We start from the raw sequence: 23,216 nt of genomic DNA, 5'->3' as shown, positions 1-23,216 counted from the left end.
TGTATGTGTGTGCTCTCACCACACTGGTAAACTGGCAGACAATCTCCAGGGTTTGTGAGGACGACACTGAGCCCGTGATCACAGTGAGGGGGATCTGGACGCTTACAGCTCGGGTCACACACTACAAACACACACAGCAGACCGTAGCAATATTGAAGTAGTGGCATCAGATGTCATCATATCTGTGAGTATGGGCAGTGAAAACATAACATATCTAGGGCCCTATGATGCAGAAAATGCAGATCGAATCACGGAATCCAGTCATAAAAATGGTTTTACAGTACAAGACAAATTTTGGATGAATAAATCAAAAGTAGGCATGTACACTTGTAAATCATAATATGGACTAGTGTCTAAATATGAAAGCACAAAAGACTTTGCTTTAAATATGAAAACTGCATATTCTGCATGTCTCTGTGTGGCACAGTTTTGTATACTCCAGCACAAAATGTAGTGATTAAACAAAATTATTAATTGTTACAATTTAATTAAATCATTAAAACTAGAAATATTTTTTTACACACACACACACAACTATATATATATATGTGTGTGTGTGTGTGTGTGTGTGAACTTTTGGTATATACATTATATATACTAAATATATTGTATTTAGTATATACATATAATATATATATACACACATATATTTACGTTATTTTTGGGTTCTCTGTGTTAGATGTGTATTCTCAGCTCACCACACTCATATTCAGGGCAGCACATAGATTCCGTCTTCTCCTGAAGAACCTCACATTGTCCACACTCCGGGGCTGCAGCACAGCAACAGTTGCCATGACAACACACATTGAGAAACCACTTCAAGAAATAAGGCTGTTAATCGTGTAGTGCACAAGAGCGATAGTGAGAGAGAATGCATACACACTGTGTCTTTACCTTTTGCGTTGGTGCAGGGTAACGCTGTGCAGTTAATGCGCTGCTGATCCAGACACACACACAGAAGGCAGGGGTTTTCCTCAGGATTCCAGCTTTCCATAAACTGAAGCACGCACACACACACACACACACACACACACACATACACACACACTAATATCAGGAGACTGAAAGGGCTTATTGGTTTTATAAAGTGGTGGCAATAGCAATATCATAAAGGCATGATGTTTAATAAATGGTAAAATCAACATACCTTGTAAGTTTTCCCATTGTGGTCCACGCACTGGCTGCAGGTTTCTTTGCTTACACACTTATCTCCCATTAACACGGACCCTTCAGTGCAGAAACAGCCCTCTGTGGGAGTGTTCAAGCACAACGATCCATTGCCCTTCATTAAACCATCACCCATCATGTCACCACGACTGATCTGGCTCCGTCTACACTGCTCCAAACATCCGGTTCGACAAGCGGCATATTCCATTGAGTCTGAGCATGACATGGCTACACACAGAAAATGTGAAATTCAAGTATTTGACACTTCGATTCCAATTACATGTAGAACACAAAATTATTAATGACATGAAATGCTGTTCATAATGTATTTAATTCTGTCAATGCAACATTTTCCAGTCAAAAAAAGAGAATATACAGTAAGAAATTATGAGGGGAGAGATTTAATTTTGTCCATCTGGAGAATAAATATTTGGATATTACGTCATTGCAATATCATATTTTCCCACATGTTAGACTTGGTTGCAATTAATCAATTAATCACAGAAGACTCACGGCAGAGGGTGGGCGTCCTCCAGTCCACACACACTCCCTGCTGACGACACATACTGCTGTACGCAGTAACAAGGTCACACACCGCATTAGGCTGGCAGGCCACAGTCCGACAGATCTGCATATAGTCCTGCGGGGGGACCAGTGCGTGACAGTGGCTGAACACTTCAGAACTTAACACATCGCAGCCCTTCGACACACCTGCAGCACACGACACAACCTCCTGATGCTGGACACACTCGCCCAGAGCCCATCCCTTCAGATACATGTCAGGGTCTGTGGTCACACTGCCGTCAGATAACACCAGACCCGTCTGATCATCGGAGCAGGAACCTGAGAGAGACACGGACCAGTTATGTACATCACACAGTGGGTGGTTGGGAAAAATTTTATGTAAAAAAAAAAAAATTAACAAAGCCCCTATTTTTAAACCACAAACCACAGGATGTTGAATTGGACTTTAAATTAAAATTACAGGAAGAGGATGTGCAGTTTAAAGAAATTCGGTATAGTCACATTTTATTTGTTTTTTTCTTAAATAAATTATTAAATTAAAATTAAACATTTGAAGAAATAAACATTTAACTATTAAAATAAATAAATATATCAATTTCTAGCATGTATATATATATATATATATATATATATATATATATATGTGTGTGTGTGTGTGTGTGTGTGTGTGTATTATATTTTATAATACATTACATATAATACAATATTATATATCTTATTATTAAAGTTAAATATAATAATTTTAAAGAAATATACATTTGATCTCTTGATTTAAATACAAATTCCTACAGGTGGCATTACATTGATTATTCTTATATGACTTAGGTGTAACCAATCAGATAATCACATCATTATTCTTATGGCACAGCTGATTGGTTTCTTTTCACATCTGCAGCCAATGAGCTTGCTGCTCAACATTCAAATAGTTGTCTAGTGCTTACTGTCACACTTGCAGTGCGTTTCAGAAAGCCCCCACCTTCCCCAGCTCCACCTGTATAGATCTGCTATGGGGTGATTTCATGTATGTTATATATGGGGGTTATTTCATGTTTGTGCTGCAGCAGTATTTCCTACACGCTCACAGCAGTATGCCTGTGGATGTATTGGCAGTGGCAAGTCTCGACAGTAGCAGAGTAGCAGATCTATTTCACCAAGACCGACACATTAGCATTGACATATATCTTACCATGCTAAACTTTCTGAGAGTTTTCATGACAGAAGTGTTAATATCATCTAATAGAAATGCTCAGATGATTACGAAAAACAACAACAAAAAAACCCACAGAGCTGATATATGAATTTCTTTCAATTTCTTAATTCGACAATTTCTTCAGATTTGTATTTGACAGTTTTCCATCTTAAATCCCTTTTAGATAAATTAAATGAAATTTAAAATAATTAATTTTAAATTCCACGTGACTTGATACAGCCAGGATACTAATCCTCCTAAGCAATCAAACAAAAAAAATGACTATTGTAATCTTAAAGGAAGTGTATTTACCACATAAGCCAGTGGTGTTGGGCTTCATGGAGATGTCCATATTGACCAGGAACTCATTGCTGTGTGGAGTGAAGGTGAGTGTGAAACCATGCTGCTCTGATCTCAGCTGGTGCAGTATTGCACCAATTTGTGTCACAGTCACTCCCTCACTTCTGAATGGCACTGCGGTAATCTCACCGCCTACAGTCACCTGCAGTACAGAGAAACATGTTGACCCTCTTTTGCTAACTTAGTGAACTCTTTCACTTTGCATGCTTCTGCAGTGTATCAACCTTCATGTCATCCTGTAGCACCACACTCGTTCCACCCTCCCTCAGCTCCAGACTCTTCATGCAGATCTGATTGGGTGAGCTTTGACAGGCAGCTGTATGCAACACTAGCTCCAGCCCTCCTGAGCGAAGCAGCAAATAGGAGCAAGCGGCTTTCAGTTTCAGAGCCGCACCGGAAAATGACACAACGTGACTAGTGGAGCTGCCCATGCAACTACCTGTAGGAATAGAAGTATGCATGTTTACAATTCATGCATTTTCATTCAGTTTATATAATGCAATAGTCAGCAAACAACTTTTTAAACAGTAGAACATTAAATTGTAGTCACTTGACTTCAATGAATATTTAATTAATCTTCAACTAGTTATTTTGCATTTTTAATTCAAGTTTGTTAAGACACTACTTTTGGCAGTCAAATCAAATAATGAGACAAGAAAACAACTGATGACTCAACAGGTGATATTGCTTATGTTGCAGTGCATACAGGTGATATACAGGTGCTGAATGTGAGATTAGTAACAGGATACTTTTCTGTATAGTGAGGTGTGTGTTTTTACATGGACAGGTCCAGGTACAGCCACAGGTGTGATTGTAGCGGAGGGCTGGGAGGTTGTTTTTGCAGACGGGTGGCTCCATCTTCTCACAGTTGATGCGGTGGCTCTGCACTGTTATCGTGCCTGATGGGTTGCACAGCACTGAGTGACAGCCGTCTGGCAGCAACCATGTCTCACCGGGCTGATGGAAAGAATTAATCAAAATAGATACTTAGATGTACAAACCAGAACATCAGGAGCCTTTGTTAGTCTGCGGTACACGCTGCATGATTAATCGAAATAAAACCGAAATCACTAAATGGCTAAGAGCAAACATCAAATAGAAAGGCTGCAATTTATTTTCATAAAGTAAATGTGCTGTGTATTTCAGAGTGAAGTGCTGCACTGTGTTTTTTACTCATGATCCAGTGTTTTCATTGTCTCAGAGTGGCTTGTCTCACAGTAAAACCATCTCTGCATCTCCTCTAAGTTTGAGTCATTTGTAACATGCATTTGAAAATGCAACACAAGTCAACCATCTTCCCAAACTTGTGAAGAAAAGTGCTTATGCAAACCTGGAACTTTATAACCTGGAGTTTTATAGCACTATAAATTGCAATTTCAGAAAAAGCTCAAACAACCCCAATTTGTCCAGCCGCAGACAGGCTGAAACATACTCTATGCAAGTAAAGGACTGCAAACACTTCTGTCGATGTAAGCTACGGTGTGCATTTGTTGTATTCTGAAATGTGGTGCTATAGGGGGCATTAGTATAAACTTTTTTCTGTTGTCATTTTTCTCTTTCAGGACATCTACTGAAAAACAGACTGAAGAGACTCTTTAAAAGCAAGTTGGTTTAAGTGTTGACATTTATAGCTGTCTAAATAAAATCACATTGAGGTTTAATGGCTTAAACATTTAAATGGAACTGTATCGCCCCCTTGAGTTCAGAGCTTATGTACTGCCATTGCCAATGCTTGCAATGCATTGGCCAAGAATTCATGTTTGCATCCGTGCATCGAATATGTTACTAGCCTATTATTCAATTATTCGTCAGCAAGCAGCTGTAGCTTAGGTTTTTTGAGAGATGAAGTTAATGGCCCATAGTGTATGGTTCAGTGAAAATATTCTGGATCTCGAGATCCAGTGAAAGACAGACTGTTTATGGAAGGTTTGCATCAGATCAAGAGTTTGAATGGTAGAAAATCAAAAGGTTTTAATTAAGTTTCAATGAGTTTGATGGAATGATGGGGATTTTACATCCTACTAAAACACAGCTCACCTTCCGTTCATTCCCGTCATCATCCACACACACTCCAGGAGGACCCGCTGAGGGACATCATCATCATCATCATCACTATAATCAAACTGCTACAGTATTCCTGTTTTATTGTGCTATGTGTGTGAGTGTGTGTAGACGTGAGTCTCACCCCTGCAGAGTTTGTCTGTGAATGACTGGTCGAGTGCAGCCATGGCGAGCAGGTACTCTGTGCTGCTGAGCCGAATGATGTTGTCCTGAGCATGCTGTCCCGCAAGCGTGCTCAGTTCAGTCTGGTCATACTGGTTACCCAATCCAATAGGAAACACAGACACACCTGCATGCAACAAACACAAGCTTCTTGTAAGGCATAATGTTACGTAAATAAAATCATGAAAGTAGGATTTTAAATGCATAATATTGTGTAAATAAAGTAGATATGTAGTATTTACTAACAAAGAAATCCTTGGTCTATTGCTGCATCAGCAATAATCATTTCTATATATAATTATTAATAATAATAAAGAAATTAATTCTCAATAACAGATAATAACTCATCCCTCTGCTTTAAATAATCCCTCATTGTACAACTTAAAAATAAATAGAAATAAATCACATTTCATGCATACAGTAAATTTTTTCAAACAAAAATACAAGGTGCTTCTTGCTTTTAAATCGGGAATATCTTGCCCCCATAGACTTTATATGCATTACTGTAACACAGGCTTTCATGCATTACACAGGCTTGTTTTTTACAATCTGAAGGAATTTAAATTGGAGTATCAACAATGTACCGCAAATACTGTTAATAAAGTTAAATTTCTACTGAATCCTGAACACTACTTTAAAGACCACTTAAAAGAGTGCATTGATAAAGCGGTAAAACAATTTCACCCACCAGCGGTCAGAGCCTCGTTTGCTGCCTCTTGCACTGAGTCTATTGACCTGTCAGTCACCACCATAACCACAGCTTTAGGGATGCCCATCCGTCCCCCGCTGGTGGAGGAAATAGCTGTCTGCACGGCCAATCGCAATGCGGATCCTGCAGAGACAGAGGAAGGAACGCTCACATTTATGTAGCGAGGCATATATTTTAACTGTCAGGCTGTACTGTATCTGCAGCATGTTTACCCAGTCTCGGTGTGTTGTCTGTCTTGCTGTGTAGGGTTTCTAAAAGCATGAGAAGGTTGTCTTCTGTCTGTTCATCACTCCATGTGACCGCAACTGCTGATTTTGCCCCATACACTATCACCGCCACCTGTGTTTCATTGCGACCTGCAACACAGATAAGTACAACTCTAGAAGTAACCATTAAAATGTATAATATACATGTATGTCTTATGGAGACTTACCGATATTTGTGCCCTTTATAAAGGTTCTCACAAATGTTTTGAAGTCTTCAAACTGGTTATCAGAAGATGCTCTCAGCAGGAACAGCACATCCATGGGCTTTGAACAGGGCACTGATCAAACACACACAGATAGAATTACAAAGAGAGCATGCATGTATTCACTTCTTAAGCATTGTTCTGGTTGGTAACTACGCAATGGTTGCTAGATATTTGCAACAGTGTTCTGAGTGATAACTAGGCTCTGTTGCTGTTGCTATGATATTATGGGTGCTTGCTAGGCAATCACGCGTTCAGAGTGGTTTCTGAGATTTAAGTATTTGCACGGTTGCTGATAAGGAGTTATGCATTGTTACTTGTGATGGTTGCTTTGGTGTTTTTGTGGTTTCTTGACAGTTAGACAGACAGATAGTCTAGACAGCACAATCTGTCATGCTTACACTACTGGAAAACCAGGATATATGCAGTAGCCTAATTTTAAAGGGTTTAATTTTTTTTTTTTTTTTTTATAATTACATTTTATAGCTCATTTGCATTTTCATATATAATATGGGAAAATAAAAGTGTGATTATTCCAAGCTAAATACTTTACTGAGTAAAACTTATTATTACAAAAATGTTTTTAGAAAAAACCATTTCAATTATAATCCAGTAAATCATAAACAACTGAAAAAGTAACAGGGTCTTTGAATATTATTGTAAATAATGGTTGAGAACTACTGGTTTAGTGTGGTTCTCACAATCGCAGTCAAATTTTTACTGTTGTAAAGAAAAAATATTATTTATTTATACATGAATATATTCTTTTTTTTATATATAGTTACGTTATTATTTTAATATTAATAATATTTTAATTTAATAAAAAAACATATATATTATACATTTTTATTTTACAGTTATATTAATGTGTAGGCCTAAAAAAAGTAGAGCAAAATTTAAATAGCTTTTTTTCACAGTTAAATCCCCTAAATCATGCAGCCCTAGAATGTGACAATATACAAAAAGAGTGTAGCGTTGTTGTATCTGACCTGAAGGGGGCAGCGTGGCTCTGGGTGGCAGTGTGGGCAGGACAGGCCTTCTGATGGTTTTACTGATATTGATCAGCATGGGCCGCAGTCTCCTAAGATCCGAAGGATTATCCAGCATGATCGGTTCATCCGGGAAGCTCAACTGCACCAGATCCTCATATCGAATCTGTTGGCCGATCCCAATCGGATACACTTTTTTATGAGCGGAGTTCGGAGGCCGCTGAATGACGTCCGTCGGAGGGCTCTGTGTGATGAGAAACACCATCTGGTCTGGCGTATTACTGGGTGTGTCTGTAGTGACAGTCTCATACACTGAACGAATGGCATGGCCTGTGTTGACCTCCGCACCTCTGGTCCAACGTAATTGTCGCATTCTTTGCAACACCTGCTCCCTGTGCTGCAATTCCATGCGGCTGATTACCACAGTGACCGTGTAGGAGTACTGCATCACCGTGATCCGTAGATTCTCCACCTCCTGTTGATCAAGCGAAGCAACGACATCGACCAAAGCATCACGTGTTTTATTGAAGCCCTCCTCGCCAACTGCATCTGAGCTTTCCAACAGGAAGACGACCTCGTATGTTGTTACTGTAGGTGGAGGAAATGTTGTTCCAGGGCTGGGGATGCTGGGGAATGTGTTTACAATGGCAGCAGTTGGTGGAATTGAGGTGGTGGTAGTTGTTGGGATGACCGAAGTGGTGCTGGGCTTTGTGGTAGAGGGTGTCTTTGGGGATTCAGGATCCATTCCCAAAGTGCATAGGTAGTCTGTGATGGCCAGAGCTTCGTCGTCCAGATCCGTCACGCTGCTCATCACGTACGAGCGACTGCTGGGTGTGGCTTTGGTGATCTCATTAACCTGTGCCATGTTAACGTCAGGCCCTAGAGCCACCGTGAGGATGGTGATGTCTTTTTTACGCAGCAGACGCTGAGTACTACGCATCGGCCGAGGATTTGCACTTGCCGTCAGCAAGATAGCGACGCGGCCTGCATGCTCACGCTTGTTTTTATCGTAAATGTAGACGGCTAGATATTTTATGGCCTCGTCCATGAATGCAACATCGCCTCCAGTGTAATGCAGATCACGCACCATCTTCTTGAAAATCCACTTCTGCACCTGCATGTCATAACTTTTCACGCCGGAGTGAAAGAGCAGGACCGTAGCACGAGTGTGGGCCGAACCCATGCGGAAACGCTCCACCACACGGAGGATGAAGAGCTTGACCAAGCCAAAGTCTTCTTCACTCAGAGCAGAGGAGCCGTCCACGAGGAAGGCCAGGTCCATCGCTCTGTCGCAGGCATCGGCAGGCACCGGGGTGGAAAACGGGAGCGGCGTGGGGGTGTTGCTGACGGTGGTTGGTGCTAGTGTGGAGGCGAAACCAGTTACAGGACATGGGCCGCACGTCAACATGTTGCTCTCACAGTGACTGAAAACATAACAAACATGACAATATTATACACTTAAATGGATTAATTTAAACATTTATATATATATATATATATATATATATATATATATATATATATATATATATATATATATATATATATTAGAAAATAATGTTTACAATTATTTTAATGACAATAAGCCACATCAGAAAGAAAAGTTGAAGTACCGAAATGACTGAAACCAAAAAAAAAAAAAAAAAAAAAATTAAATATTTTTTACAAGTAAAAACAAAAGCACACAATAAAATTACTATATATATAATAAATAATGTCATTTACTTTTAAATTGTAAAATATTTAAACATCATGATTCATAACTCATAATTCCAGAGAATGATACTGGATGATATTTTTGCTTTACATTAATGCAAATTTGTGGTGAAATCATGAAAATAATGTACAAATGCAAAACAATTTCATGGCCCTAACAACAACAAAAATTGTCTTATGTAACATTTTACGTTTTTTTTTTTAAGTTTGAGATTAAAACTTTTCTTTGTGAGATTCTCCCACACGCTGCATACAATAATGAGTAATGGAGATAATAAACATAGCATGGAGTACCATATCTGGCAGAGATGAGGATCGTCATGGTTAAGGATGAAATGTTTTCCATGGGAGACTCTCTCTCCGTCATGCATGCACACCTGACACTGTGACGGTTCCACACACTTCCTCAACACCTCATCTAAAACTTGCCCTGAGGGACAGAAGCAGACAGAATGTGTGAATGAAAGTGAACTAGAAGTCTATGAAGTTAATTTGCTCACGAGCATGTGTGAATTGGCACTACCAGGTGGGCAGACAGCATGGCATCCCTCCACACATGTGACGGGACAGCTCAGAGACTCAGGGTGCTGGCAGGTGGGAGGGCAAGCGCTTCCACAGGCGTTATATTTCCACTCACACTCCACTCCTGCGTCCTTGTTCAACTCCTCACAGCTCAGTGCTACAAGTAAACAGTCAGTTACAACACACTGTTCTACAAAGTGACTTACAGTACATAGCATTGTTTTGCCCCTTGGGATTAAAGGGCTAGTTTAACCATCAATAAACATTTCTTCTCACTAGACTGAGAAATTAGCCAACATTAAATATTTGTCATTGCATTTAGGCCTATACAGTTTACAGTTACAGGTTAACTGCAGTTTTATGTATTTATATAATTGTATTTACTTTTTTTTTTTTTTTTTTAGTTTGTTTGTTTGTTTTTTAATTATTTCCTATTTTATTATATTGTAGTATAGGCCAATATAGTTAGCAACAGATTTCTATATATTTTTATTTCCATAAAACAAAATGTTTACACTTTATACACACACACATATACATACATACATACATACATATATACTGTATATAGATAAATAGAGTCGAATCAATGAAGTGAACAACAGTGCAGATGAAAGATTTTTAGTGCAAAAAAAGCTTATTTAGTCTGATTTAAGTGACAAATGGCTCCAGAGCAGTTATTTTATTTAACTGACTGATGAGGTAGTGGAATGACATCAGTTACATGCTGAATGAGGTAGTGAGCAGACCAATGCTGCACAAAGTGACTGGTGCATGTCATCATATATTAGTGGAATATATATATATATATATATATATATATATATATATATATATATATATATATATAAATCATTACAATTGTTATTTGAATGTCAAAATGGTTTGTTTAAAAAAATAATGCCTAACTCTAAAATATATATTAAAGTTAACTGTAAATCAGACTCTTAACTCGCACAAACACTGGGAATGCTAAAATTTCTTTGCCCTTTAATTTTTTATTAATAAAATCATATTTTCACGACACGGAACTATTTAACAGTTTAAAAGACTTGGAACACTTTGAATGATAGATTTGAACTACTTTTAGGGTACTTTTACTGTTTTCTGGTGCTTTACAGCTTTTATAACCATCCACTTTTATTCTATAACAGAATATGAACAGTCATGTACATGAAATGACATGTGGGTGAGTAAATGAGTAGTAAAACTCACGGCACAAATCGTTGGATCTCCAGTTCACCACCAGTCCCTTCTGAGCACACTCGTGAGCGTAGGCAGCAATAGTGTTACAGAAACATGCACAATCACCCACAGACGGACACGAGCATGTGTCATGAGTACAGATGTCCCAGTACGGCTCAGGGTCCACCTGACACAGACAGAGAAATAAGTAAAAAAAGAGTAAGCAATAAGAGTAATGACCACATGGCAATGTATTTTCCTAGTTTTAGTTGTGACTGTTGAGTATAAATGTTACCAACCACACTATTGCACTCCCTGAAGATGGTGCTAGTGAGCACACGACAGGACTGCTCCACCGTCACCAGCTTCACCATGTCTGTGCTGCACTGAGACACAACCTGCACACACGTCAAAATATGAGGTCAGTTGATGCTTCTATATTCTGAGTCGCTGTAAGAACACGCTTTAGTTCAGGCCATGAACTCACTGGAACAGCATCAGCACAGCTGGGTCGAACTTTCCATGAGTTTCCAAAGTCTGCAGCGTCCACCTCCATCTGGTTACCGCTGCTCAACAGGTCATTATTCTGAATGGCATCAAAATTTCCACAAAGGCCACAGACTTTCCCCTTAAACACACATACATAAACTTATTTTAAGCTTATTCATAATTAGAGACGCAATTTGTGTAAGCAGAGAATGTGTGTGTGTGTTTCATTTAACTGCACTACGGAAACAACTTGGATTTGTTACAATTCTGGAACATTTTCAAAGGTAAAAATAATTGATAAATAATATTTAAATTATACATTTTGATTCATAGATTATTTTTTGTTAGGGTTTGCCTTTTGCTTATTATTACATCTCACTTTTTCACTTATAAAATCTTGTTTACCTTTTAGAGTTAAGTTGACAAAGGAAATGCTCAAAGGTAAACGATTATTCATGAAACATTCATAAAATTTGATTTATAAATCCTTCTCTTTAATAAAAACCAAGGTCAAAAAATAATTCATAAATAGCTTTCATTCATAAAATGTAATTCAAAAGTCCTTATTTAACGCAATTTTTTTTCAATTGTGTGAACTCCTTATAAATCGGACATGCTTAAAGATAAAATAAATAAAGATTTTTTATTCATAAATTTGGATTCATAAAAAAATAAGATATTTTAAATTATAATTTTAAATGATTTTTAACTGAGTTAACTCTTGCCAAAAATATTTATATAATATATAAATAACTAAGTCAATGGTATGTGCTCATTTACATAGCTAGGCAGATGAGTGTGTATGACTGTTTGTGTGTGTGTGTGTGTTACCCTGTACTGTCCACTGATCTGCAGTGAGATTCGGGTTCCTGTGTCCCAGGTGATGGAGATGTGTTTACCCAGAAGGATGATGTAATACTGTCCCGAGCGCACAATCTCAACCGCTGTCTCTTTCAGCACAGGCCTCTTCATCCTCACCTACAGAAGAAGAGGACAACAGCGTAAGAAAGACAAAACCTGTATGCTTTTACTTCACATATAATGCTTACTGTAAGTAATATTTGTTAACATGGTGGAAGAATAACAGAATCAGTGCACTATACAAAATATGTTCAATATTTAAGCAGTAATTATTTAATCACAACCTTTCTGATATTATAAGTTTGATTTTATACAACACATATTTATTTATTTATTTAAATAATATATTTTAATTTCAGACTCAATATGACCAACAATTTCCAACAAAAAAAGCTGTTGCTGTATTGTGTTGAAAAGTCATCATCCAGGACTGTAGATATGTGTTTATTAATGTAAAATATGACTCACTGAATGTGTTTGTTTTACCTCGTTGTGTTCCATGACAATCAGTCCTCCCATGTACAACACCGTGATGCTTTTACTGCAGCGGTAGCCTGCGATCCCACAAGCTGAGTTCTCCACCATAACCCTAAATGTGCCCTCCAACCCGTTACAGTAATCCTGCTCAGACAGACATAGGAATGAGGCGAAACTGGAGAATATGAGGGACAGAGGAAGAGAGAGAGAATAATGGCTTTACCTGAGCTAGCACGTATTGGCAAGGTCCAGGAAAGGAGAACTTCAGTCCATCGAAGCTGATGTAGTGTGTCTCTCCTATCACACGACACACACCGTCACACACACGCTGCGTACATTTCCACTGACGCTTCTCACAAACACTGGGACACACAAAGGGAAACGTCATTGAAATAGAATGATCGGAATGTTTATACATTTAACAAAATGATGTTACAGTGTCAGGATGAGCCCTGATTGGCTGATTTACCAGGTGTTGCAGTCCACATTAATGCTCTGTCCTGAGGCATAGGGACGGTTGTTATGGTAACAAGGGCACTGCTCTTGAAGAATGCATTCTTTTTTGTGTCGAACCTGCAAACAGCCATTAAATCAATCCTGATTATTATTTTTTTATTTTTATGGTTTCAGAAGTATATTCCATTAAAAAGTTGCAAACTGAACTTTTTCGGATATTAAAATATTAATTTCTTATGATGTGCATTCATGATATAACCCGTGCTCCTCCTGCAGGCAGGCATTTGACATACTATATCAAACTTCACACATGAGTTTATGTATTTAGAAGATGCAATGAAGTTGATAGATATAAATTTCAAAAGTGTCACTTGGATTAATGATGCTGAATATTCAGCTTTGCATCATAGGAATACATTTCATTTTAATAAATATTCAAATAGAAAACAGTTATTTTGAATTGTAATAATTTTTCACAGTACTACTGTTTCATTTAGTTTTGATCATATATATGCAGGATGGTGAGAATACATTTTTTCTGTAAAAAATGGCCAATTGTAGTGTATTTTTCAAAAGTATTTTCAGAAATGTTTATGAAAACAGTGAAAAGTTGTAGTTAGTGTAGTATAGATAAGGAAAGATAAAGCCGTTCTAATCTGAATTAGTCGGAAACCCTGGCTCATGAATATTAATGAGTTTCATTAATGTATACACAGTTGATTTTGATGAGAGAAATGTCCAACAGTTGGTCACATTGTTTCCTAGTGTTCGCTCTCAGACTAACCGTTCCAGGTGGACACATACAGCCAGACACACATCCCTGACTGACACACTCCAGGTCCAGATTCTGGCAGGTCCTGGCACACTCTATCCCAGTATCCCTCGCACTCTCACACTCAAACCGCTGCAGAGGAGGAGGACAAGTGATAGAGCGCCGCCCTACAGGTGAAAAATACACTCAAATAATTCATTATATGTGTATATGGCTACTTTTGTATCACTGATGTGCAACTGAGCAAGTGCACAGAGATGTGAAAGTGAGGAGGAATACCTCTTGAAGAAGAATGTTCGTCAAAGAAGAGGTCGGACAGAGTAGATCCAGTGGCTTCGTTAGAAGTGCATTTCATGGATCCACTCTCACATACACTATGAGAAAACAAACACAGAAAAACATTACCACTGACATTTAAAACAATAATGAATACACACACACACCTTTGATCAAAAATACAGTAAAAACAATAATATGTGAAATATATGACCAAGCATCCGGCTACCAAAGAAAACTGACGTGCATCTGTTTAATCAATAACCGTGCTGTTTTTTCCTGCTAACCAGATAGAGTGATGGTCCCCAATCATGTCGTTTGGCTCAAAGATCTCTCCCTTATGGTGGCACGAGCAGTGTTCGGGGGGCACACACTCGCCCGCGTCACTGAGGAACAGTCCTTTTGCACAGAAACAGCCTTCCTCGCAGAAGCCTCCACAATCATCGTCAGGCAGCGACAGAGAGCGGCACGTCTGATTACACACACTCCCACACACCCCATACACCTGGTCATCCGGACAGGTCAGTTCTGTTCAAACACACACACAAACACACACGTGTTTGCTCCTTTGTCCTGAAGGAGGCCCTCCATTGACTTTTGTTATGTAAACCTTCAAAATGCATTTACAGATTTTCAATAACACATTATTTAGTATGTTCATTCAGCTGTTTTGCTGTCTTAACATACAATACACTGCAAAAAAAAAAAGATATTCTTATTCAGTATTTTTGTCTTGTTTTCTAGAACAAATATTTAAACATTCTTAAATCAAAATGCATTTACAGTACTTTAGAAGCATAATGATTCAACTTTTTTTAAGTAATTTTATACTTATTAAAACAAGAAAATATTATACTTTCAAAAAGTAAAACATATATTTAAATTAGTTACATTTTGTTTTATTCTTGATAACACATTAATCATAATTTAATAATATATAATAAATATATTTTAATAATACATGTAATCATTTACAATTATTTTTCTTTCAACATTAGCAGATATTATTCTTGTTATAATCAAAAATGTACTTAATTTTGAAATATATTTCAGATAACAAGACATTATCATCTTTTCAAGTTCTTAGTTTCAGAAAGAAAATATATTTCTACTGAAAAATAATATAAATACTAATCAAAAATTAAATACTAAGAAATAAAAACATATTTCATATGGCATTTAGACACAGAATGAGATGTACCGCAGTATCCATGTCCCCTCCAGTTGACTAGCACTCCCTTGGCTGCGCAGGCGGCTGCATAGCTGCGAACAGCATTGCACAGGCACACTTGGCCGTCTGCGCAGGAGCAGACGTCATAGCGGCAGTTTTTTACATATGGCTCAGGGTTGACCACATAATGACAGGGATCAAACTTCACAGAGAGCAGCACGGCACAGGCCTCTTCTGCAAAACGTACTGTTGACAATACGACATGTTATCTGATGGTCTATGTTGCCCTCTAGTTTTCAGTGCATATATAAATCATGATTTCATACTGGCAGCATTGAAGTTAGATGGTAATTCCTAAAAGTGCATTTATACGCTTTAAATATGCATCTTTACAGGGCTGTAACCATTAATAATTTTGTGTTTTCGTATGGAAATTCTTTAACTTTTATATGTGGTGCCCCTGATTTTGAACATTGTTCATACACATGTATCTTTATGAGTGTGTGAGTGTTTATACCTCTCTTAGGGTTTAAAATACATGGATCTGAGGGTTGCAATTGAACATTGTCACAGTCTGCGTTCATCTTCCATGCGTTGCCGAATCCTTCGACGCGTGTCTCCACCAGCCCGCCCACTGTTAAGAAGTCATCTCCTTGGTTACCATTGTAATTACCGCACAGACCGCACGTTTTCCCGGCATAGGCTGGGTTTAGCTGCAAACACACACACACACACACACACACACACACATATGCTCACATATCAGGTTTGCAGCACAGGAGTATTTGATACACGTCCCAGATTCTGCTTTTCACACACAGACTCTATTATAAGTGCATGGGATATATTTATACATTATGTTCAGCACCTAAAGCTCCCAGCATTCTCATACACATCTGACTGCTGGAAATTCCAGCTAAAACCAGTTTAAGGTGGTAGGTTGATTTACAGAACATTAGATGGTTTGGTGGTTGTTATCTAAATCAAACTGGTTTAAAGAAGATGCTTAGAAAATGTTCACACTGCTTTTTTCATACAGTGAAAATGAATGGAAACAGAGGCAAAAAAAAAAAAAAAAAAAGACAAGAAAACACCACTGATATCATAGTTATTATACAGGTGGTCCATTAAACTGTACGAGGTGCAATATTTGAATGTATTCCAGTATAAATCCATTATAAAAAATATTGGCCATTTCCTCATATAAAACAATCATATGGTTTCAAAAGATTAAATACTTTACAAAAGCTTTGGTTGTTTTATTTTTAGATTTTAATTTAGCTGTTTATTTGTTGAGTTAGTTGGCAGGGCAAAATTTCTAATTTCAAGTTTTAAAATATTTCATCGAATATTTAGATTTATTCTATTTCAACATTTTTAAATGACTTAAATTTAACAATTTAAGTTATCAATTTTAGTTTTTTTTTACAATAGTAACACTAACGATGACACAATTTTCATTTATTTGCTAAACTTTTATTTTAACCTGATTAGAGCTGGTTGAGCTTGACCATTTTACCAGCTGAATGCACTTACTCTGAGCAAAACACGTCCTCTGCCATCCCAATCCAGATGAAGATTGTCACCATAACGCAGTCTCACAGATGACAATGCAGTATTCTGAACTCTTAATGCCCCTACACACAATCACACAAAAACACATTATTGTTATAAGGTGCTATGATATTTATACCTCTGTTATTACATTACACTGCTCTTTTATTTGAAAGAAAAAAAGCATCTGAATGTTCTGTGTATTTCATGCTGACAAACCATTAATTAGAGGTGTCTGCACGTCCATTCCATCCACAGAGACCACGCCCCCATGCTTGAGGCGAACCGTCTGATTGGGCAGATCATGGAACCTCAGTGTAACTGATCGTGTGCAGACGGCATCTTGGTCATCAGCACACTTTAACAGAAAAATTACAAACATAAGCAGACATCCTAACAAACAAGCACAAGTGCATATACCACATGGGAGATTTCAGACCTGTGCAGTCTCAATGATGACAGAAAAAGAGTTGCTCTGGCAGTCTTTGGCCAGCAGATATTGACAAATACCACTGAAGGTGAAGAACTTATTGTCAAAGGTCTTATAATGGGACTGTCCTGTCACCAGACACTCCCCTAAGGAGACACGGAAAAAGAAACAGATTAGATAACAGTGTTTGTAAAAAAACATTTTCTCTTAAATAAAACTAAATAAGGTTCAAGTGAAGTAAAAAAAAAAGTATTTATTTCAATAAAATTGAATTCAAAATATTAACAAAAACTATATAACTATATTATACATCCATAATATATATATATATATATATATATATATATATATATATATATATATATATATATATATATATATATATATATATATATATATATATATATATATATATATATATATATATATATATATATATCAGAGGTGGAAAGTAACGAATTACATTTACTCGCGTTACTGTAATTGAGTAGCTTTTTTGTGTACTTCTACTTTTTAAAGTAATTTTTAAAATCTGTAATTGTACTTTTACTTAAGTATATTTTGTTTGAAGTATTGTACTTCGCTACATTTGAAAACACATTAATTACTGAGTAAAAAAAAAAAAAAAGAAAATCGCTCCCTGGAAACTACGTCAGTAAATAATGGGCAGGAGGGCAAACTGGCGCTAAAATCACAAGAAAGATGCAGACGGACAAAACAGGCGTTAGTGGTGCAGACACAGCTGAAAACGAAACCCAGTCATATTCTGAAGTTGAACTCGAAGGAAATGAAGTGAACCCCTGGCCATATTTATGCTCTATGCAGTGTAAACTGTGCTTACCTAGAGAGACCAAACTAGCAGCTTATAAAATCTCGACATCAACCCTTCGCAAGCATGTAGAGGTAAGCTAAATAATTGCAACGTTGCATTGCTGGTTAAAATGAAGATTTGACATTTTAGCAAGAGGTTTTGCACAAATTAGCCAAAAAGACTGGTGCGGACTGTGCGATATATATGGTGTGCTATAATATCATTGTTGTTTTAACAATGTGCGTGCGCATTTACAGTGCGTTCTTTCACTTTGTGATTCAGTCTTGTAAAGCGCATTTAGAATGATCACAAAATTGAAGATATAGGGGCAGAAATTTACATATTTATATAATTTAATATATTAAATCAAAATCACACAAAGAATGATGTCTTTTCCTCCAAAAATCATGATTATATATATATATATATATATATATATATATATATATATATATATATATATATATATATATATATATATATATATATATATATATGGGCTGTCAAATGATTAAAATTTTTAATCAAATTAATCAGAATTTTCAGTGGATTAATCATGATTAATCACTATTTGCAACTACACCTGAATCCTAACCATTTTTTTTCTGAAATGCATACCAAAAGATAAATAACAGGACACAGATACATAATTTTCATGTATTGTTTCATCATGTGATTCTTTTTTTCTGAATTTCAAAAGTTTAACATTTACTTAGATCAAATTTACCTGAGCACTATATCAAACCATGCCATTTAACTACAGATAGTGTAAGAGTTTTAGGTGAACCAGTGGTTAAATATAGCCACATATCTATGAAATTATGGATAGAGAAACTCTAAAGAATGAACTCAGAAACACAAACATGCGCCCTCTGCACTCTGGGCACTCTTGTTTTTGGGAGGTGTTCATTTGCTCTGCCACAATACTTTAGGATCGATATTTTCACGTTCTGAATGCTTCAAGTGCCAGTAAAACCAAGTAAAAATGCATATGCTTTCCCAAACAGCTGTAATTTTCGCTGCATTGCACGTAGGCGTTCTGCGCATGCGCAGTGTGAAACACAGGACGCTATAACACAGTGATCCTCAAATCTGGCTCGCGAGATCCACTTTCCTGCGAAGTTTAGCTCTAACCCTAATCAAACACGCATGAGTTTGCTAATCAGTGTCTTTAGGATCATTAGTAAATCACAGGCAGGTGTGTTTAATTGGAGTCTGAGCTAAACTCTGCAGGAAACTCGCGAGCCAGATATGAGGATCACTGCTATAACAGGAAGAAGAAGCTCCAGCGTATCAACCACCAAAGTCGTCTCTGTTTATCGAGCTTGGTATGAATGTATTTGAGAGTAAATGGGGTAAAACCTTAAGCTTCTTCGGTGTTTACGTCGCGGCGCTCGCCGCTGTTTTTTACTATCTTGAGAATTCAGAGATCGACGAGACTTTCCTAACCTGAATAATTTGTCACTCTGCACATGCGTGAAATGCGTTAAAAAATTTGACGTAATTAATGACAAACAACTAATTAACGCCGTTAACGCGCTGTTTTTGACAGCCCTAATATATATATAATTTATAATTATATAATATAATATATAATTATATAATATAATAATTTTTTTTACAACAGGTCAGTAAACAAGTTAATTAAGAGACTTGCGTTTTAGATACCATATTGCCTGTTTTTGCTCTATTTTTACAACAAAAAATAATTCCAAACACAGCCACCAAAGCACAGTTTTGCGTCTCTGAGCAACGTGACAGTTTTTCGTTGATTCAGTTTTTCGAAATGATTCAGTTCAATCCCAGTGACTCACTTATTAACAGTGACTTGCTGACACATACTGGCCATTTTAATTTCACATTTAAAGTATCTCTTAATTTTTTTTTTTTTTATAATTTATTTCTTATCATTTCAAATGAGTATTCAACATTTTATGCCTTGTATATCAAAACAATATTCATGCATTTGTAACTGCAGGTTAAATGCATTCTTGTCCTGGCACTAAACAGTGTGTAAATACATCTAAATGCCACTTCCGATGAAGCTTCTGCATTTCGTCTGCATTGAAAAGATGAGTTTGTTGATACTGATTTGCCTGGTAACAGCCCAAATGTCTTATTATTCCAAATAACTGATTTCTTTAATTAAAAACAACTAGTTTGAGATTAATAGGCCTGTGCCAGGGGTGTCAAACTCATTTCCAGGAGGGCCGTAGCCCTGCAGAGTTTAGTTCTAACCCTGCTCCAGCACACATATCATGTAGTTTTCAAATAAGCCTAAATGATTAGATTAGCTGGATCAGGTTTGTTTAATTAGGGTTATATCTAAACTGTGCAGGACTGTGGCCCTCCAGGAACTGAGTCTGACACCCTTGGTCCCATTTTTGCCTCCCCATCACTGTTAAAATGTAACTAAGTAATTTTTACTCTGAGTAAATTTTAAACGAGCTACTTTTTACTTTTACTTGAGTAGATTTTTAGACTGGTACTTTTACTTGTACTTAAGTAAAATTTTATTCATGTAATGGTACTTTTACTTGAGTAGAATATTTTTGTACTCTTTCCACCTCTGATATATATATATATATATATATATATATATATATATATATATGCACACACACACACACACATATATATATATATATATATATATATATATATATATATATATATATATATATATATATATACGCTATTTAGTATTTTTGTAAATTATATTAAATGAATAGTTAAGTTACAAATTCACATTTACCAGGGCATTCTTCATTGGTGCATTCCCATGATCCATGGCGACAGACACTGAAAGATAAGGTCAGTTAAGTTAAGACAATGTGTACAGATACAGCAGCCACAAATATTAGAATGCATTGTTTTGTAAAGTGCATGTATGTGTTTGTGTGTGTGTCCCACCATGTGTTGCAGTCCTGTGATATGGAGGAAGCAGGAGGGTATCGGCGTCCAGCATGCATGCAGGAGCATTGAGAGACATCAACACAGCGATCTCCATCCAGCACCTTACCCGCTGACACACACAGTTCACACATTCAACACTGAGCAGGAAGATGCACACTACAAAAATAATCCTTTTTAAGATTCTTGAATAGGAAGTTTAAAAGAGCAGCATTTATTTGAATTAGGAATCTTTTGGAACATTATAAATGTCTTTACTGTCACTTTACTGTATAAACTCTTGTAGATTGGCGGACAGGTGTCTCTCTCACCTGGACAGTTGCAACCATCAACACACTCCTCCTTACACACTTCCTGTATGTTTATATTCTGACAGGAAGTGGAACAGGTCGGGGTGCAGTCGCTGTACTCCATGCCAATAGGACACCTAGGGGCTGAGCAAATGGAACCATGTATTTATTTACACACAGTCAATATCAGACTTATGTGAAATGTATGTATATGCATGTATTACTCACAGCACTGGCTCTGTACATGCCAGTTGGACAGTGTTATGCCACGACTGGCACAGGTACGGGCATATTCCAGCATGGCCTGGCACACGCAGTCATCTTCTGTACTGCAGTGACAGGCATCAGACTCGCACACGGACACAAACGCAGCCGCATCCACGAGGTGAGCGCAGCGCAGGTAGAGCGCAGAGCTTCTCAAGGCTTCACACCGTGACATCTGATCCTGAAACACACACAAACACACTTAGAAATCTATACGATAAGGCACACAGAGGGTTGTTTTTGTTTTGCAGACGAGCGTCTGACTTTAGCTGACTCTCCGGTGCTGTTGCAGCTGTGAGACGGTGGCAAGACGCGTTTACAAGGTTCATCTGCTCCTTTCATGGCCCAGGAGTTTGCAAAGTCATATGGTTCATCTGCCAGAAAACCTAAAATACATAGCTATATTTAGTATTTTAATATTTTATTATTATTTTCATTGCCATAATGTGAAATTTTTAAAAAATATATTATTTAGACATATTATATATATATATATATATATATATATATATATATATATATATATATATATATATATATATAATATATATACCTTATTATTACATAAATACACATTAGCAGGTATAGTGTTATAACACGTACTATACAATAAAGTGATACATAAATGTTTTATTTATTATTTTCATTTTAGTATTTTATACAATTTGTTTCATTCATTTATGCTCATTTTAATTTTATGTTGAAACTTTATTTAACTTATTAGAACAAACATTACAAGAAAACACATTATTACACAATATTAAAAACAAAGATATTACACAACCACTACTGAAAAGGAAAGAGGGGGGATGGGGATGGCGAACAAACAAAAATCGCGAATTAATTAAATAAATACTTAAAGAAATACAAACTAAGTGCTCATTTTAAATTAAAAAAATAGATTTTGTCCAGACAGGAAAACTCAAAAATAAATTATCCAAACACATTAAGTTAATTATAAGTTTGTTTGTTTGTTTGTTTTTAGAAGCCAACTTATCAAAATTATGTTTTATATTTAGGGTGAAATTTGACCATAACACCTTCTTAGTTTTCACCTGTTCAAACGTATTATCTTTCAGCTCTGTTATCTCTTAGTTTCCCTGGTTCTCCTTATCATGCGCTTGACTCATGTGAAAGATTATGTTCTAAATTTAAACAGCTGATAAGTGCACCATCAACTACAAAAGAACAATGACAGGGCACTAACATACTGTACCCCTCAAACACACACACAAAGCTCTGAAACAAAGAGCTCTCTACTAAAACTTTCTAGTGTTTTGTCTTCAGGATGAACACTGACGCCACCTATTTCCCCAGCTCTTATTAATCAGCATCCTGTGCAATGCTTTTAACACATGATCTTACCGAAAGAGAGTTTGAAAGGTATGTTTCTGGTTC

At 36.8% G+C, this 23,216-nt stretch overlaps 1 protein-coding gene across 1 annotated transcript in view; it reads right to left on the bottom strand.

The window, feature by feature from the left end:
- LOC127934369 (von Willebrand factor) overlaps window positions 1-23,216 on the bottom strand; it is a 32,152-nt gene that overhangs the window by 6,478 nt on the left and 2,458 nt on the right. The window contains exons 6-41 of the mRNA XM_052531704.1: window positions 22,083-22,204; window positions 21,783-21,999; window positions 21,576-21,698; window positions 21,265-21,376; window positions 21,107-21,153; window positions 17,550-17,686; window positions 17,330-17,468; window positions 17,093-17,193; window positions 16,074-16,269; window positions 15,587-15,802; window positions 14,673-14,913; window positions 14,389-14,483; window positions 14,122-14,276; window positions 13,351-13,454; window positions 13,105-13,243; window positions 12,891-13,025; window positions 12,375-12,521; window positions 11,542-11,682; window positions 11,354-11,452; window positions 11,085-11,241; window positions 9,871-10,026; window positions 9,642-9,777; window positions 7,632-9,055; window positions 6,607-6,717; window positions 6,386-6,529; window positions 6,153-6,296; window positions 5,427-5,591; window positions 5,279-5,325; window positions 4,021-4,198; window positions 3,466-3,680; window positions 3,194-3,383; window positions 1,681-2,010; window positions 1,148-1,395; window positions 895-997; window positions 699-770; window positions 20-121 (exon numbers count right to left, since the gene is read on the bottom strand). Coding sequence (XP_052387664.1) covers window positions 20-121; window positions 699-770; window positions 895-997; window positions 1,148-1,395; window positions 1,681-2,010; window positions 3,194-3,383; window positions 3,466-3,680; window positions 4,021-4,198; window positions 5,279-5,325; window positions 5,427-5,591; window positions 6,153-6,296; window positions 6,386-6,529; window positions 6,607-6,717; window positions 7,632-9,055; window positions 9,642-9,777; window positions 9,871-10,026; window positions 11,085-11,241; window positions 11,354-11,452; window positions 11,542-11,682; window positions 12,375-12,521; window positions 12,891-13,025; window positions 13,105-13,243; window positions 13,351-13,454; window positions 14,122-14,276; window positions 14,389-14,483; window positions 14,673-14,913; window positions 15,587-15,802; window positions 16,074-16,269; window positions 17,093-17,193; window positions 17,330-17,468; window positions 17,550-17,686; window positions 21,107-21,153; window positions 21,265-21,376; window positions 21,576-21,698; window positions 21,783-21,999; window positions 22,083-22,204 — 6,588 coding nt within the window. The remainder of the gene's footprint in view (window positions 1-19; window positions 122-698; window positions 771-894; window positions 998-1,147; window positions 1,396-1,680; window positions 2,011-3,193; window positions 3,384-3,465; window positions 3,681-4,020; window positions 4,199-5,278; window positions 5,326-5,426; window positions 5,592-6,152; window positions 6,297-6,385; window positions 6,530-6,606; window positions 6,718-7,631; window positions 9,056-9,641; window positions 9,778-9,870; window positions 10,027-11,084; window positions 11,242-11,353; window positions 11,453-11,541; window positions 11,683-12,374; window positions 12,522-12,890; window positions 13,026-13,104; window positions 13,244-13,350; window positions 13,455-14,121; window positions 14,277-14,388; window positions 14,484-14,672; window positions 14,914-15,586; window positions 15,803-16,073; window positions 16,270-17,092; window positions 17,194-17,329; window positions 17,469-17,549; window positions 17,687-21,106; window positions 21,154-21,264; window positions 21,377-21,575; window positions 21,699-21,782; window positions 22,000-22,082; window positions 22,205-23,216) is intronic.

This window comes from Carassius gibelio, chromosome A18 (genome assembly GCF_023724105.1).
Source record: "Carassius gibelio isolate Cgi1373 ecotype wild population from Czech Republic chromosome A18, carGib1.2-hapl.c, whole genome shotgun sequence".
NCBI classification, from domain to species: domain Eukaryota; kingdom Metazoa; phylum Chordata; class Actinopteri; order Cypriniformes; family Cyprinidae; genus Carassius; species Carassius gibelio.
The sequence above is the reverse complement of the archived record's forward strand: the minus strand, read 5'-3'. Positions and strand labels throughout refer to the sequence as shown.